Source organism: Phoca vitulina, unplaced genomic scaffold (genome assembly GCF_004348235.1).
Source record: "Phoca vitulina isolate PV1807 unplaced genomic scaffold, GSC_HSeal_1.0 scaffold8, whole genome shotgun sequence".
In the NCBI taxonomy this organism is placed as follows: Eukaryota; Metazoa; Chordata; class Mammalia; order Carnivora; family Phocidae; genus Phoca; species Phoca vitulina.
In genome coordinates, this window is record NW_022589711.1 from 59357469 (window position 1) to 59376274 (window position 18806).

The 18806-nt window shown below is 36.8% G+C and overlaps 1 protein-coding gene across 8 annotated transcripts in view; it reads right to left on the reverse strand.

Moving 5' to 3' along the window:
* Positions 1-18806, reverse strand: part of YEATS2 (YEATS domain containing 2) — a 105290-nt gene that overhangs the window by 50047 nt on the left and 36437 nt on the right. For all 8 annotated transcript variants that reach the window (XM_032407069.1, XM_032407068.1, XM_032407071.1 and 5 more), the window contains 3 exons: positions 10208-10369; positions 7086-7197; positions 1301-1345 (listed from right to left, as the gene is read on the reverse strand). In XM_032407069.1, coding sequence (XP_032262960.1) covers positions 1301-1345; positions 7086-7197; positions 10208-10369 — 319 coding nt within the window. The remainder of the gene's footprint in view (positions 1-1300; positions 1346-7085; positions 7198-10207; positions 10370-18806) is intronic.

Below are 18806 nucleotides of genomic sequence, written 5' to 3' on the forward strand. Positions count from 1 at the left end.
TGAATTTGGCAATGATTTCTTGGATGACACTAAAAGCACAGGCAACCAAAGAAAAAATAGATAAACTGGACTACATCAAAATTAAAAACGTCTTTGTATCAAAGGACACAATCAGCAAAGTGAAAAGGCAACCCACGAATGATGTGATAAGAGATGCATATCAAGAATGTAAAGAGAACTCCTAAAACTCAACAACAAAAACCCAAACACATGATTCACAATGGGCAAAGGATTTGACTAGACGTTTCTCCAAAGAAGATTCACACACAGCCAATAAAAAGATGAAAAGATACTCAACATCAATAATCATTAGGGAAATGCAAACCAAAACCACAATGAAATACCACCTCACACACTCATTAGTTTGGCTACTATCAAAAAAATAGAAAACAATAAGTATTGACAAAGATGTGGAGAAACTGGAACTCTTATGCACTGTTCGTAGGAATGTAAAATGGTGCAGCTGCTGTGGAAATAGTGTGGCAGTCCCTCAAAAATTAAAAATAGAGCTACCATGGGGCACCTGGCTGGCTTAGTTAGTGGAACATGTGACTCCTGATCTTGGGGTTGTGGGTTCGAGCCCCATGTTGGATATAGAGATTACTTTAAAAAAAAAAAAAAATAGAGGTACTATATGATCCAGCGATTCCACTTTCTTGGGTATATATATACCCAAAAGAACTGAAAACACAGACTCAGATACCTGTACATCCATGTTCTTAGCAGGATTATTCACATAGCCAAAAGATGTAAGCAACTCAAGTGCTCATTAACAGAGATAAATAAACAAAATGTGGTATAGACACACAATGGAGTATTATTCAGCCTTTTTTAGGAAGGAAGTTCTGATGCATGCTACAACATGGATGAACCTTGAGAACATTATGATAAGTAAAATATACCAATAATAATAAAAAAAAACACACTGTATAATTCCACTTATATGGTACCTAGAGTAGTCAAAAATTCATAGAGACAGAAAGTAGAAGGGTGGTTGCCAGGGGCTGAAGGGAGAGGGGAATGGAAGTTGTAAATGGGTACCATTTCAATTTTCCAAGATGAGAAAGAGTTTGGGGGATGGATGGTAGCAAGAGATGCACAAAAAATGTGAATATATTCAATACTTCCTAACTGTACAATTAAATATTGTTAAAATGGTAAGTTCTGTTTATCATTTTTTTAAATTAAAAAGGGGAAGACAAACTTTTTTAAAAATTAAGCACTCATTTTTCCTAATTAAAAATGAAGATCAATTTCCATTCTACCTTATTCCCAAATAATACTGTAGGAAAAAACCTACCGTCTCTGCTCCAAGAGTCTGCAAGCCAGTGTAAGTTCTATCCAGCTATTGAAAGACAAAAGAAGAGTGTAAAGTTTCACTGAGCTTACTTATAAATCTTAGGATACAATCTCATCTAAAACCCCTTTCACCACAAGTCTTCATAACATAGAATCTACTTTTTCATAATATAAACTATCAATTAATCAGTTCAATAAAAACCCTCTTAATTGGGGTGGAATGAGTAAAATTAATAAAAACAACTTCAAACATACAGGTATTGTACTTTTAATATAAACTACACACTTCTAAAAACATTCTATGAACAATCTAAAAATGGAGGAAGTTTTACACAAAAAGATATTTACTACAGCATTATTTACAACCACAAACTGAAAATATGAACATCCAGTAATAAAGGAATGCTTAAGTAAATCTTTTTTTTTTTTTTTTAAGATCTTATTTAGGGGTGCCTGGGTGGCTTAGTCATTAAGCGTCTGCCTTCGGCTTAGGTCATGATCCCAAGGTCCTGGGATGGAGCCCCACATCGGGCTCCCTGCTTGGTGGGAAAGCCTGCTTCTCCCTCTCCCACTCCCCCTGCTTGTGTTCCCTTTCTCACTGTGTCTGTCTCTGTCAAATAAATAAATAAAATCTAAAAAAAAAAAAGATTTTATCTACTTATTTGAGAGAGAGAGAGGCAGAGCACAGAGGGAGAAGAAGACTCCCTGCTGAGCAGAGAGCCCAATGTGGAGCTTGATCCCAGGACCCTGAGATCATGACCTGAGCAGACATTTAACCAACTGAGCCACCCAGGCACCCCTTAAGTAAATCTTGAGCCATCATTTGTAAAGTATTACATAACCACTTAGATGTTTACAAAGATGATGTAAAAAATATTTTAAAAGACAGGCTATGGGGGTGGCCTGGCTGGCTCGGTCACTAGAACACGTGACTCTTGATCTTGGGGTTGTAGGTGTGAGCCCCATGTAGAGTGGAGAGATTACTTAAAAAATAAAATCATTTTTTTTAGGGGCACCTGGGTAGTTTGGTCAGTTAAATGCCTGACTCTTGATTTTGGCTCAGGTCATAATCTCAGGGTTGTGAGATCGAGCCTCCAGTCAGGCTCCACGATGAGCATGTAGCCTGCTGAAGATTCTCTCTCTCCCTCTCAAACAAAACAAAACAAAACAAAAATCAATAAGTAAAAAAATTTTTTAAATCATTTTTTTTTTAAAAAGAGAATGGGACGTCCGTCTGGGAGGCTCAGTCGGTTGAGCATCTGCCTTTGGCTGAGGTCATGATCCCAGGGTCCTAGAATCAAGTCCCATGTTGGGCTCCCCACCCAGTGGGGAGCCTGCTTCTCCCTCTCCCTGCTCTTGTGCTCTTGCTCTCTCTCTCCCTCTCAAATAAATAAATAAAATCTTTTAAAAATAAAGAGATTGGCTATAAAAATACACATATAGTGTGATGACACAATTATATACTTAAAGTATATTTACTAAGCATTTTTGAAAAAAACGAACGAAAATTTAAGCAATATAGGCAATGCTAATAATCACTTCCAATGTATTAGCATCATGGATGATTTATTTTAGAGGAAAGAAAGGAGTATAACCTGAGCGAATGTTAATAATATAAACAAAATTTACACTTACAAAGAGATTCTTATTCCTATATTTTATTTGTATTCTATCACTTAAAAAAAAAATCTGTATACACACACACACACACAAATATAGAATATTACTCAGCCAAAAAAAGAATGAAATCTTGCCATTTGCAACAACATGGATGGACCTAGAGGCTACTGTGCTAAGTGAATTCAGTCAGAAAAAGACAAATTCTTATATATAGAATCTAAAAAACAAGACAAATGAACAAACAAACAAAAACTAGAAACAGACCTATAAACACACAGAACTGATAATCGCCAGAGAGGACAGGGGTAAGGTGTTGGGCAAAATAAGTGAAGGGGATTAAGAGGTACAAACTTCCAGTTATATAATAAATAAGTCACAGGGATGACAAGTACAGCATAGGGAATATAGTCGATAATACTGTAGTAACTTTGTATGGTGACTACACTTATTGAGTTGAGCACTGCATAATGTATAGATTTGTTAAATCACTATGTTGTATACCTGTAACTAGTATAACACGATATGTCAACTATATTTCAATAAAAATAAAATGAAAATCAAAAAAAGTTTTTGTTTAGCATAAACAATTTGTTATTTGACAGCATTTTTGCTTTGTTTGAAGCAATAAAGCATTCTGCAAAAAAAAAAAAAAAAAAAAGGATCTGTGGAGCTTATCAATATAAACATTACACAGGGGCACCTGGGCGGCTCAGCTGGTTAAGCAATGGACTCTTGATTTGGCTCAGGTCATGATCTCAGGGTCTTGAGATCAAGCTTGAGTTTGGCTCCTTGCTCAGCAGGGAGTCTGCTTGAGATTCTCTATCACTGTCCCTCTTCCCTCCCCCACCAGCTCATGCTCCCTCCCCCCTCCCACTCTCTCAAAAATAAATAAGTTTTTTTAAAAGAAATAAACATTACACAGTAGGATCGACAGGGAAAAACTATTAAGTTGGGTAAAAAGGAAAGATGATTTACTAATCAATAAATAGAAAACTCTAAGACTTCCAAAAAGTAGATTTCAAGTCGGGCTGAGTTCCTTAGCAGCCAACACAGACATGACAACTCAGTCATGAGATCTAGTTTCACAAAAGAAAGACAATGCAGGGTGGATTCATGCTAGTTCCATGGAAGAGATCTAGTTTTAATACTTAAATCTTAGCCAACAGTATGACTATTAATTTTAGGCTACATCCATTTTCATATTCTTCAGAGCATGGAATTATATAATAGTCTCTCCATAATGTGCACTGGCTTATTTTTCATTCTTGGGACTACAATCTAAGAGAGACACTGATAAAATAGAACTGTTACCAAAATAGCAAGAGGAACTAGAAAGCACAACATACAAGGAATTTTACAAGAACAGGTTCTGCCTGGAGATGATTTAAGGAGAGACATGAAGGCTGTCATTAAACATTTTTAGGGTTCTTATAAACAAAACAAAGTCCTGTCCTGTGCTACTCCAGAAATCAAATGAGCACAAATAAAATCAAGGTTAAAAAAAAAAGCACAGTTTTAGTTAAATTTATGAAAGAACCTACCAAAAGTTTATTTACTAAATGGATAAATGGATTGTTTTGGGAATTACTGTGCTCTATGGTTGACAGCTGATCAGGAATGCAGAATGTGGGAATTGCATACATTCTGGGAACTTTAAATTGTACATACTTCTGACACTTGAGTATTTAGTATTTAATGTAATTATACAGTATCAAATATAGATCAAGTATTTCAGCATTTCAGTATACCGAGAGGTCACCATGGGCTTAAACAGTTAGGAAAAGTACAAAGGAACTTGAACTTTAAGAATGGAAAGAATTCAAACAGGCATTCTAGGAGGGCAAGAGCATAAAAAAAAGACACAAGAGAAGAAGGCCCGAGGCACTTCTGGGACATGAATAACTGACCTGGCTGGAGTAGTATATCCATGCAGGGGATTAGTGTGAGATAATTTAGGGGAAGTATGTTCAGTCAAAATGTGAAAAGCCCTGAACAGTAGGCAGGAAGTCTGAACTTGAGTGAAGGGAATTCAGTGAAGGTTTCTCAGAGAGGCATAGCATAATGGTTCTCCTATTTCAGGAATACTAATTGGATGGTGGTGTGCAGAATGGATTGAGGGTAAAGGAGACAGATTAGAATGAAAAAAGCTAATCAGGAGACAGTAGAATAATGGTCTAGGCAAGAGTGGGAAAGACAAAGGGTAGGAAAGATGAAGAAGAAAGAATAATAGTAACTGAACAAATATTTAGAACAAAGAGGCAAGAACCCAAGATGGCTCTGTGAGTTAACACAGAAATAACAGGCAAAAGAATACTCCAGTACAAACAAAGATCATATAAGTACAACACAGGCGTTTAAGGCCTCAAGGCAAATCAATACATAACAAACAGTAAAATTAAGTTTTCCAGAAAAGCTGATAAGAAAGTTTAAATACTGTCATTTTTAAAACAGTGTGCCTCTGGGGCGCCTGGCGGGCTCAGTCAGTAGAGCATGCAGCTCTTGATCTCAAGATCATGAGTTCGAGCCCCACGCTGGATGCAGAGACTGCTTAAATAAACTTTTAAAAATAAAAAAATAAAACATAATAAACTGTGTCTCAATACTCCACCAGGAACTCTAAGTGATGTAGACAATATAATAGCATGAGAGCTATGTAAACAATTCCTTTTATTTTAGAAATTAGGGCTGGGCCCAGTGTGATATAAGATGGTATGTGCAATGCTTAAAATAAGATAAAAGGAAAGCAAACTATTTTAGACCTTCCTCTAATTAAGTGGGACCATATCCTGCCCCTCTGAACAAAGTGGCTACATATTCTTTATTTTATTTTATTTTTTTGAAGATTTTATTTATTTATTTGAGAGAGAACGAGAGTGAGAGAGAGAGAGCCCAAAAGGGGGTAGGGTCAGAGGGAGAAACAGACTCCCTGCTGAGCAGGGAGCCCGAGGTGGGACTCGATCCCGGGACTCTGGGATCATGATCTGAGCCGAAGGCAGTCGCTTAACCAACTGAGCCACCCAGGCGCCCATGCATATTCTTTATTTTGTTCCAGTTCTTTTCTGAGGTCAGAAAGCAATCTAGTCTTAGAGTAATCTCTAAAAAAATAACTGCAACATGAAGTTAAGCAGTGCTATCACCAATGGAGGGCAAATTTCAGCCTTAAGATTGAAAAGGTTGTATTGGTAGAACAAAAGGAACAAAATGGGAATTCTGCAAATGTACTGATATTCATTGAGTTCAATTTTGTGAGACATTAATGGGAACAATGTGGTAAACCACAAAGTAAGAGTGTTTTGGGGTAAGTTTAATATTAGAAATTTATCTTATGTAGAAAAAATCTACATGAGACTATATAGAGTGAGGAACTAGGAAAACATTTTAAAAATGGCCTTTCAATTATAAAAGTTAAACATGTTTATTATATAAAATTAGAAGAAAAAAAAAAAAAAACAGATAATAAGGGCAGGAGAAATTGCCCACAATGTCATTACTTCAATTACTCCGAAATTTTGGTATATTTCTTTTGTTTTTTCCACCTATTTAAAATCACAGTTGACTTCATACTATAACAAACAGTTTTATACTCTGTGCTTTTCACTTACTATAATTGGTAGTTTTTCCCCATGTATAGAAACACTTCATAAAATATAATGGCTACATAATAAACGTGTGGATATATCAATAAAGAATTTCTTAAAATACAAATCAAAAGAATTACAACTTTGTACAGTACTTTCAATTTCCTAAAACATGTTCATTTCTGTCTTTATCCTTACAAGATAAACATATCTATATCCTTATGAGATAAACAGACGAGGCTTATTATTTGCCTCATTTTACAGAAAAGTAAATAGATTTTGTTTTTAAGAGCTCAGTCACTTAGTCCCAGGTAACACAGTAACAGTGAGCTTTGATCAGAGATTCAAGTCTTCTGATAATCTGACCAGTTCATCTTTTTAAAGAATATACATTCTGCTATAACGCAACCCTTCCCCAGCCTTCAGAGAACAAAGGAGTGTCATAGTCGTCTGCGTAACACAATCAAAAAGATTAGTCCTGCTTCCACTGTCCTTGGCCACTTCCCTCAGAAGGCCTAACCAACGGCTTTAAGTAACCAGGTAAAAAGAGGTACATCATTTCGGGGGAGCAACGTGTTGTTACAGTACCTTCAGATTATGTATGATATCTATCCGCTTGTTCTGGCTGTCCTTAAAATGAACTTGAACTCTGACAGGAAACTCACCCCAGCCTCTTCTGGTTAGATGAAAAGGAGGCTCTCTAGGGAAAAGCAAATATTAACACATTAAGCCAGAGTCACATTCTCATTCTAGAGAGGAAATGTTTTCTCCTACTGGGTAAGTCAGAAATTCACAGCCTCTGACAATAATTTACATTTTTCTCATCTGAAGCTCAATCGATACACTGAATTTTTGCTGAAATGCTAAAAGAAAAATTCAACTCAAACCTACATTAAACTTCCAATCACTGAATACTTAGAGCTAAGAGACTTATAATATATAATCCAACATCATCATTTCCACAGGCAGGGAAGGTGATTTGATGGATGTTACATATTAGAAGCCAGAATCCTTGACTGCTACTTGACAGACACAGGCTGTGAGGTATATGTTTCCTACCCAGACACTCATATTTATTCCTCCACTCTGGCAAAAATAGAATAAATCACAAATGCTCAATCTGAAAGTGACAATTTATTTGAAACTATCCGCTAACAGGACTTAAAAGAACATATGTTTACCATATGATTTTCACCAAACAGTGACTATGATTTTAGTGGATAGAGGAGGAATGTATGTGAATGCTAATTGGACTAGAGAATTTTCAGTCAAAACATAATCTGTGAAGGGAAGAAAAAGGAAAGTTGATGAAAAAAAGACTTAGCAAATTGTTAATGATGTTCGGTATAGGAGGGTTCAAGATACTCTACTTCTGAGTATGTTTGGAATTTTCCATAATAAAAACATTTTAAATTTAACCGAGAGAACGTCATGTACTCAAAAATAATACGGTTTAAGTTAATGGGGGAGAGAGACTGCATTAAAATGAAAATGTTCATTATGAATCAGTGGCTTGGAATTACTGAAATGAGAGAAGATGCCAAGATGGCAAGGAGGAAGACACACTCAGCGGGATGTGTTTTTGCAAAACTAAGAGGAGACATGAATTCAGTAAAGACAAACTCCAAGAACACAACCTGAGAAGAATCTAACAACAGATCTGAATTATCAAGAACAGAGCCAGAGGCTACCAGGAGGGCTCAAGACAGGAAAAATCCCTGAGTACGAGAGTAGCCTGGAAAGGTGAAAAAGCAATAGCTATGTTATAAACCAGAGAGAGGAGAAAGCGAAGAAAACTAGAGTGCCCTGGATGGGAGAAACCAGTTGAACACTGACTGAGTTAGTAAAAGAAGTAGCCATGATGCTGGTATAGGTTCAGACAGAAATTAAAAGACAGGCTTGGGGTCAAATGAGAAGGTCGAATTGAGACAGCAGTTTGAAAAGGGATGCAGTGGGGCCTAGAGGCATGGTGAACTTTAGAAGAATAATTAAAGTTCTATTGATGACATGTTTGGTCATTTAAATTCCAGTAAAGTAGATAGCCTAAATTCATTTTGCAATATGCGTCAATTATACTATTTTTATGTTGGATTTCTCTTAAAATGAATATAGCAAATCAGCTGTGCTCCTCAATTTATGTACATTGGCTAAACTCTAGTGAATGAACAGGAAGGACGGCTGCCAGAGAAGACAAATAGCATAAAGGCCAGGAAAAAGGAACAATGCTTTTAACAGGAAATATCTCCCTAACCATATTTTTGGAAGCAAAAAAGCAACCTAAGGCTTACCAACAGACATCACCTATGGAAATGTTAAACTTCAAAAAGATACATGTATTTCACACAAAAAAAGGACTGCCTCCCCCAAACAGACTTTTTTATTTCTGGATTCCTCATAGAAGGTGAAATGTATCAATGACCAAGAAGGAAAAACCACAGAATACTGGGAGGATCATACAATGCCCCAAAAGAGCTGAGGGTTTTTAGGCAGAAAAAGGGAAAAGATGGTCTAGAAGCCACAAATATGTGCAAGGAAGACACACCCACCCCCAGGCCCATTGGCACATGGTGTGAGAGAAAAATCAGCTGCCACTTGAAAGCTGTTCTCAAAAGCAGTGTTCTCAGAAGATAGCCATGTTTTATTTAGGAGTCAGGAATGGAGAGAACGTTCTAAAGAGAGCTGAGGATATAGGAAATTTCACTGATAATAAACCAAAACCACTTCTACAATACATTCACACAATGAATGTATATGTAATATGTAATATCATATAAAGATATAAAGAATACACTTAAAGGGGAGCCTGGGTGGTCATGATCTCATCAGTTGTGAGATCGAGCCCTGCATTGAGATCCATGCTCAGTGTGGAGTCTGCTTGAGATTCTCTCCCTCTGCCCCTCCCCCCACTCTCAGGCACACGCAATCCCTCTCTCTCTCAAATAAATAAATAAAATAGGGGTGCCTGGGTGGCTCAGCTGGTTAAGCATCTGACTCTGATTTTGGCTCAGATTATGGTCTCAGGGTCTTGGGGTCAAGCTCCACATTGGGCTCCATGGTCAGTCGGGAATGTGCTTAGGGATTCTCTCTCTCCCTCTGCCCCACCCCCCCGCTCACACATGCTCTTGCTCTCTCTCTAAAGTAAAAATAAAGAAATCTTTAAAATAAATAAATTTTTTTAAAAAAAGAATACACCTAAATGAAACAAATTTCAGAATAGTGTATATATACATACACACACACACACATATATATATATATTCATTCCATCTTTGTACAACAACAAACAACTATACAAGGTTAATATATGTAGGAAAAATATCACTGGGGTTACTTCTGAGAGGATGAGAGCATGAGGAACTTTCAATATTAAATATTTCTGTAATGTTAGACTCCCATGTTTAATTCTACTATATTCTGATATTCATAAAAAACAGGAACACCTTTATATTTATCTGTATCTATATAAATAAATTCAGCTATTTCCAAGGGGAACAAAATCCACTAATGTAATTCTGACAGGAGGAAATACTGCCGTTTCAGGGAGACAATAATCTGCAAGAGGGAACCACAGTTAAAACTCTACCTAAGAGCCAAAGCTAAGTAAATTATTAATAATATAATAATTAAAGGGAATGGTCTCAAGTTAAGTCACTCTTTTTCCACTTCAATAAATCTGTACTTCTTAAATTAAATAACTCAACTGTGCTTACCTAACTTCCACAAGGTCATTTGGTTTATAGCTGGGATGAAGAAAGAACCAAACTTTCTTGACAAAATGATTAATGCTGGGTTCTCTACGAGACCCTCGGACATATACCATCCACTTGTGGGTTGACTGGTCATTTTCTTCTCTCTTATCAGGAGGTATGTACCTAAAGGAGAAAAAAGAAAGAAACTTGAATTCTTTTTTCCTTCAAAAACCTAACAATTAACTCCTACTTAAAATAAGATTAAAAATCAGTTACAAGAAAACTGGGAATTCACAAATATGTGACGATTAAACAACACGCTACTAAACAACCAATGAGTCATAGATGAAATCAAAGAGAAGTAAAAAAATACCTTAAGACAAGTGAAAATGAAAAACAAAATAAGTGAAAATGGGAATACAACATACCAAAACTTAAGGGATGCAGCAGCAAAAGATTTTAAGAAGGAAATTTACAGCAATAAATGCCCACATTAAGAAAGATCTCAATCTAACTTTACACCACAAGGAACTAGAAAAAGAACAAACATAGTCCAAAATTAGTAGAAAAAAGGAAATTTAACAAAGATGAGAGTGAAAAAAAATGAAATAGAGACAAAAAGACAAAAGATTAAAGAAACTAAAGAGCTGTTTTGTTAAAAAGATAAACAAAATACACAAACCTCTGCCTCGACTTAACAAGGAAAAAAAGAGAAAGAACCCAAATAATAAAATTATAAATAAAGAGGACACATTACAACTAACACCACACAAATACAAAGGATCATAAAGCTATGAACAATTATAGGGGCACACGACTGACTCAGTCGGTAGAGCATGTGACTCTTTACCCCAGGGATGTGAGTCTGAGCCCCACACTGGGTGTAGAGATTACTGAAAAATAAAATCTTAAAAATAAATAAATAAAATGTTTAAGAAAAAAACTATGAACAATTATATGCCAACAAAGTGAACAACATAGAAGAAATGGATAAATTCCTAAAAACATACATGCTACCAAGAATGAATCATGAAGAAATAGAAAATGTGAACAGAACAATTACTAGTAAGGAGACTGAATCAGTAATCAAAGACCTCCAAACAAAGAAAATTCCAGGATCAGATGGCAAAAAGGGTGATTTCTACTAAATATTTGAAGAACTGATACAAATCTTTCTCAAACTCTTCCAAAAAAATACGAGGGAACACTTATAAATTCATTTTACAAAGCTAGCATTACCCTGATCCCAAAGCCAGACAACACTACAAGAAAATTATAAGCCAATATCCCTGATAAACATAGATGTAAAAATCCACCCCCCCAAAAAAATCCCCAACAAAATATTAGCAAACAGAATTCAACAGTACATTAAAAGGATCATGCACTATGATCAAGTGGTAGTTATTCCAGGTATGCAAGGATGGTTCAATATCTGCAAATCAATCAGTGTGATACACATTAATAAAATGAAAGATAAAAATCGTATGATCATCTCAACAGATGCAGAAAAAACACTTGACAAAATTCAACATCTATTCTTGATAACAACTTTCAACAAACTGGGTATAGAGGGGGTATACCTCAAAATAATAAAGGCCTTATATGACAAGCCCACAGCTAACATCATAATGGTGAAAAACTGAAAGCTTTTCCTCTAAGATCAAGAACAAGACAAGGATACTCATGCTCTCCACTTTTATTCAACACAGTACTGGAAATTCTAGCCAGAGCAATTAGGCAAGAAAAAGAAATGAGAGGTATCCAAATTACAAAGGAAGAAGTAAAAGTGTCTCTATTGGAACATAATGAGATATATACAGAAAATCCTAAAGATTCCACCCAAAAACAGTTAAAACTAATAAACAGGAGTGCTTGGGTGGCTCAGCTGGCTAAATGTCTGACTCTTGATTTCAGCTCAGGTCATGATCGCAGGGTCCTGAAATCAAGCTCCATGTCAGGCTCCGTGCTCAGCAGGGAGTCTGCTTTCCCTTTCCCTCTTCCTCTGTTCCTCCCCCCACTCTCTCAAATAAGTAAATAAAATCTTTAAAAAACAAATGAAAATACAACTAATAAATTCAGTAAAGGTGCAGGATATAAAGTCAACATAAAAAAACTGTGTTTCTAACACTAACAACTATCAGAAAGAAAATTAAGAAAATAATCCCATTTATAATTGCATCAAAAACAATAAAATATTTAGCAATAAATTTAACCAAAGAAGTGGAAGGCCTGCACACTGAAAACTATAAGATACTGATGAAAGAAACTGAAGAAGACACAAATAAATAAAAAGATATTCCATGCTCATGGACTAGAAGAATTAATATTGTTAAAATGTCCATACTACCCAAAGCAATCTACAGATTCAGTGCAATCCCTATCAAAATCCTAACAGCATTTTTCACAGAAAAAGAAAAAACAATCCTAAAATCTGTGTGGAATCATAGAAGACCCCCAAATAACCTCTTTTTTTAGAGAAAACAACACAGGAGGCATCATACGTCCTGATTTCAAACTATATTACAAAGCTACAGTAATAAAACAGTATGGTATTGGCATAAAAACAGACACATAGATCAACGGAAGAGAAGTGAGCACAGAAATAAACCCACACATATATGATCAATTAATTTATGACAAAGGAGATAAGATATACAAGAGGGAAAGGTCTCTTCAATAAACGGTGTTGGGAAAACTGGACAGCTACATGCAAAAGAATGAAAATAGACACCTATCCTACACCACACACACAAAAATCAACTCAAAACACACGAATGACTTAAATTTAAGACCTGAAACCATAAAACTCCTAGAAGAAAACAGAGATAAGCTCCATGACACTGGTCTGTGAAATGATTTTTTGGATTTGACACCAAAAGCAAAGGCAACAAAAGCAAAAACAAACAAGTGAGATTACATCAAACTAAAAACTACACAGGAAAGGAAACCATCAACAAAATGAAAAGGCAACATAGGGAATGAAAAAAAAAATTTACAAATCATGTATCTGATAAAAAGTTAATATTAAAAAAATATAAAGAATTCAATAGCAAAAAAAATAGCAAAAAAAGAAAGCAAAATAAATCTGATTTAAAGATGGGCAGAGGAACTAAATATATATTTTTCCAAACAAAATATACAAATGGTCAACATTACTAATAATGAGAAAAATGCAAATCAAAACCACGAGGTATCACCTTACACCTGTTAGAATGGCTATCATTAAAAATATGAGAGATAAGTGTTGGCAAGAACGTGGAGAAAAGGGAATCCTGGTGCACTACTGGTGGGAACATAAATTGGTGCAACTACTATGGAAAACAACAAGAGGTTCCTCAAAAATTAAAAACAGAACTACCCCATTGCTGTGTATATATGCAAAGACAACGAAAATGGGTTGTCAAAGTGCTATCTGCACTCCCATGTTCACAGCAGCATTATTTGTAATAGCCAAGATATAGAAACCTATGTCCATTAACAGATAAATGAATAAAGACATGAATGGATAAAGATGTATATACATATACAGCTGACCCTTGCACAACATGGGTTTGAACTGTGCAGATCCACTTATGTGTAATTTTTTTTAAAATATTTTATTTATTTATTTGTCAGAGAGAGAGAGCACAAGCAGGGGGAGTGGCAGGCAGAGGGAGAAGCAGACTCCCCGCTGAGCAAGGAGACCGATGTGAGACTCGATCCCAGGACCCCGAATCACAACCTGAGCGGAAGGCAGACACCCAACCGACTGAGCCACCCAGGTGTCCCGTATGTGTGATTCTTTTTACAATATTGTAAATGTATTTTCTTTTCCTTATGATTTTTTCTTTTTTCTGATTTTTTGGTGGTTGTTTTTTTTTAAGTAAGCTCTACACCCAATGTGGGGCTTGACCTCACAACCCTGAGATCAAGAGTCGCATTTTCTACTGACTGAGCCAGCCAGGAGCCCCCCTTATGATTTTCTCAATAACATTTTCTTTTCTCTAGCTTACTTTATTGTAAGAATACATTATATAATACATGTAACATACAAAATAAATACATGTAACATACAAAATATGTGTTAATCAATTGTTAATGTTATCAGTAAGGCTTCCAGTTAACAGTCGGCTATTAGTAGTTAAGTTTTTAGGGAGTCAAAAGTTATACGTGGATTTTTATTTATTTTTTATTTTTTTAAGAGAGAGAACGAGTGCACAAGTGAGTGGGGGTGGGGAGAGGGGCAAAGGGAGAGGGAGAGAGAGAATCTTAAGCAGGCTCCATGCTCAGTGCAGAGCCCAACACAACCCTGAGATCATGACCTGAGCCAAAATTAAGAGTTGGATGCTGGAGTGCCTGGGTGGCTCAGTCACTTAAGTGTCTGACTCCTGATCTCAGTTCAGGTCATGATCTTGGGGTCCTGGGATTGAGCACTAGGCTCCATGCTCAGCGGGGAGTCTGCTTGAGTATTCTCTTTCTCCCTCTCCCTCTGCCTCTCCCCTTACCCTCTCTCTCAAATAAATAAATCTAAAAAAAAAAAAAAAAGTAGTTGGATGCTTAACCAACTGAGCCACCTGGGTGGATTTTTCACTGTGGATTTTTAACTATGCGGGAGGTTGGGGCCCCTAACCCTCGAATTGCTCAAGATTGCCAAAGGTCAACTGAGTGTGTGTGTGTGTGTGTGTGTGTGTGTGTGTGTGTGTAATGGAATATTCTTCAGCCATAAGAAGGAAATTCTGACACTGGTGAGAACATGGATGAATGTGGAGGGCATTATGCTAAGTGGAATAAGCCAGAGAAAGATAAATACTACATGGTATCACTTATATATAAAATGTAAAAAAAAGTCAAACTCATAGAAACAGAGCAGAGAAACAGTTACCAGAGGCTGGAGGTAGGGGAAATAGAAGTTGGTAAAAGGGTATACTCTTTCAGCTTTGAGATGAATAAGGTCGGAGGATCTAATGTATAACATGGTGACTGAAGTAAATAACACTGTAAAATTTGCTGAGATAACAGAACTTAAATGTTCACACACACACACACACACACACACACACACACACACAGATAAATAGGTAATGGAGCGCCTGGCTGGCTCAATCAATGGAGCTTGAGACTCTTGATCTCTGGGTTGCGGGTTCAAGCCCCACACTGGGTGTAGGGATTACTTAAAAATAAAATCTTAAAAAAAAAAAGTGAGGTGATAAGGGATGTGTTGTTAATTAACTTGATGGCAGGAATCCCTTCAAAATGTATACATGCATCAAATCATAATATACACTTTAAATATTTTAATTTTGTTAATTATATGTCAATAAGGTTGAAAAAATTTTTTACTGAAGTATATTGACACAGTGTTACATTAGTTTTAGGTTTGCAACAGACTGATTCAACAATACATTATGCTATGCTCACCACATCTGTTCCCATACGCTATTACAACTGACTATAATATTCCCTATACTGGACCTTTCATCCACATGACTTATTCATTCCATAACTGGAAGCTTATATCCCCACTCCCCTAAAAATTATTTTTACTTAAAAAATTTAATCCCATCAAAATTTAACAGCTCTATCACCCAACCAAGCAAAGTGAGTCTTAGCAGTTAATCCTTTTCTTTTAAACTTTTTTTTTTCCTGGTCTAAGGAACATTCCCTTAAAGTTTGTTTTATTTTCTGATTACCACCATGCAATTAAAAAAAAAAATCAACCTTGCTTTTCCAAGTAGATACATGAGATAGAAATAAATTGACATATTACTGGGTTAGGGACACTCTAGCCTTTGCGTTTTCATTCGGGTTTCAGGGTGCTAGAATTCTGAACTCTTCTGGTTCCGACCCATTACTGCGAGGAAGGTTACAACTGGTCTCCTATCTTTTAAAAGCAAAAACAAACCATTCCCTTCAGTCCTGACCATGGCAAAACTAGTATCTTTAGCTCTCCCTTTATTTCATGAGGCCTCCTTATTACATTCTGTTGGAAAATATGGTCATGGCCTTCTATACGTTTATCTATGCCTATGGTTACCCTTAATAATGCAGTGGGCCAAGTTATATTGATTTCTAATGTTAATCCAAACTTGCATATCTTCGTCATGAAGTTTTATCATTTCTGCATTTAATGAATTCCGTTTCTTAATGATTTTGTTCAGTATTTCTTCACCTATATTCACAACTGAAAATGTCCTACAATTTTCCTTTTCTTACAAACTGTCTGGCTTTATTTAAAAGGTTAGGCTAGGGGGCGCCTGGGTGGCTCAGTTGGTTAAGCGACTGCCTTCGGCTCAGGTCATGATCCTGGAGTCCCGGGATCAAGTCCCACATCGGGCTCCCTGCTCAGCAGGGAGTCTGCTTCTCCCTCTGACCCTCTTGCCTCTCGTGCTCTCTCTTTCAAATAAATAAATAAAATCTTTAAAAAAAAAAAACATTAAAAAAAAAAGTTAGGCTAGGGACACCTGGGTGGCTCAGTCGGTTAAGTGGCTGCCTTCAGCTCAGGTCATGACCCCAGGGTCCTGGGATTGAGTCTCACATCGGGCTCCTTGTTCACTGGGGAGTCTGCTTCTCCCTCTGCCTGCCACTCCCCCTGCTTGTGTACTCTCTCTCTCCGACAAATAAATAAATAAAATGTTAAAAAAAAAAAAAGTTAGGCTATCCTCATAAAATAAACTGACAAGTGTTGTCTCTTTTTCCCCAAAAGATTTTGGGGGGGTTTTGGTTACTTTTTTGTTTTTTAAGTAATCTCTACACCCCAAACGTGGGGCTCAAACTCATGACCCCCAGATCAAGAATCTCTACCAACTAAGCCAGCCAGGTGCCCCTCCCCAGAAGATTTTGTATACAACTGAAATTATGTGCTCACTCAGCCTGTAAAGCAATCTAAGCCTAGTAGTTTGGTTTGGTTTTATGACGGCAATGTTTTAAAAATCAGTAATTAAACTTACTTAGTAGTTCTAAGACTATTCAAGGTTTTTCCTTTCTTAAGTCCCAAGTTGTATTTTTCTAGGAACTCTCCATTTCACCTAAATTTTCAAATGTATTGGCATAAAGATGTTCATTATTTATCTCCTAAATAGTACAGCATCTGTAGCTATGTCTTCTTTCATTTCTAATAGTTTTGTCTTCTTTCTCCTTAATTTCATCAGGTTTGTGTATACTTTTTTCCCCTAAGTTCTTTGCTTCCCCCACTGCATTATTTTGTCTAATTGAGATGTTTAGTTCACTAATTTTAAGCTTTTCTTCTACTGCATTTTCTTCTACTGTAGACATTTCCTTTTAAATATCTTAGTGTTATCTACAAATTTTGATTTTATTATTTAGTTTTGGATATTTTAATGTGATTTTTCATTGACTTATGCGTTGTTTAGAAGTAGTTTGAATTTCTAGACATAAAGTTTTCTAGGAGTGCCTGGGTGGCTCAGTCAGTTGAGTGTCTGACTTTGGCTTGGGTCATGGTCTCAGGGTCCTGGGATTGAGCCCCATATTGTCTGCTTCTCCCTCTCCCTCTGCCCGACCCCCAACTTGTGTGCTGTCTCTCTCAAATAAATAAATAAATAAAATCTTTAACAAAAGAGGGCGCCTGGGTGGCTCAGTCATTAAGCATCTGCCTTCAGCTCGGGTCATGATCCCAGGGTCCTGGAATCGAGTCCCACATTGGATTCCCTGCTCAGCGGGAAGCCTGCTTCTCCCTCTCCCACTCACCCTGCTTGTGTTCCCTCTCTTGCTGCCTCTCTGTTGAAAAATAAATAAAATCTTAAAAAAAAAAAAAATCTTTAACAAAAGAAAGCTTCCTAGTTTTCCTACTGTCATTGATTAACTTTACTCTAACAGTAATCAAAAAAGTAGTCTGGGTGGGGGGCCTGGGTGGCATCATTGGTTGAGCATCCAACTCTTGGTTTCGGGTCATGGTCTCAAGGTTGTGATATAGAGCCCCACATCAGGCTCTGTGCTCAGCGCCGAGTCTGCTTGAGATTCTCTCTCCCTCTGCCTCTCCCCCACGCATTCAAGTGCACTCTGTCAAATAAATAAATAAATCTTCAAAACAACAACAACAACAAAAACAAAACGTAGTCTGGGTGCACCTGGCTTGCTGAGTCAGTGGAGCGTGAGACTCTTGATCTTGGGGTTGTGCCTTCTTTTGGAATCAGGATCCCGCCCCCTCCTCGGCCTTTTTTCATTCAGTCTCCCCACTTTCCTCTTACTACTTTTAAAGTTTAAATCTCTATGTCTAGGGATGCCTGGGTGGCTCAGTCAGTTAAGCGTCTGCCTTCAGCTCAGGTCATGATCCCAGGATCCTGGGATCAGAGTCCCGCATCAAGCTCCCTGCTCAGTGGGCAGCCTACTTCTCCCTCTGCCTGCTCTGCCTGCCACTCCCCCTGCTTGTGCTCACTCTCTCTCTCTGACAAATAAAATCTTTAAAAAATCTCTATGTCTACTCTTTTAGTTATTATCTTAGATACTCTAACATTCTTAACAAGTCTAAAGTAAATCAGTAATTTTTCCCTCTTCCAGAACAAACAAGGACTTTACAACTCTTATGCCAATCATTCCCTCTCTACCTAAAATCCATGATTAATCAGTTCTAGCTGGTCTTCAAAAAACCCAAACACCTACAAATTAAATGTAATTATTTGAAAAT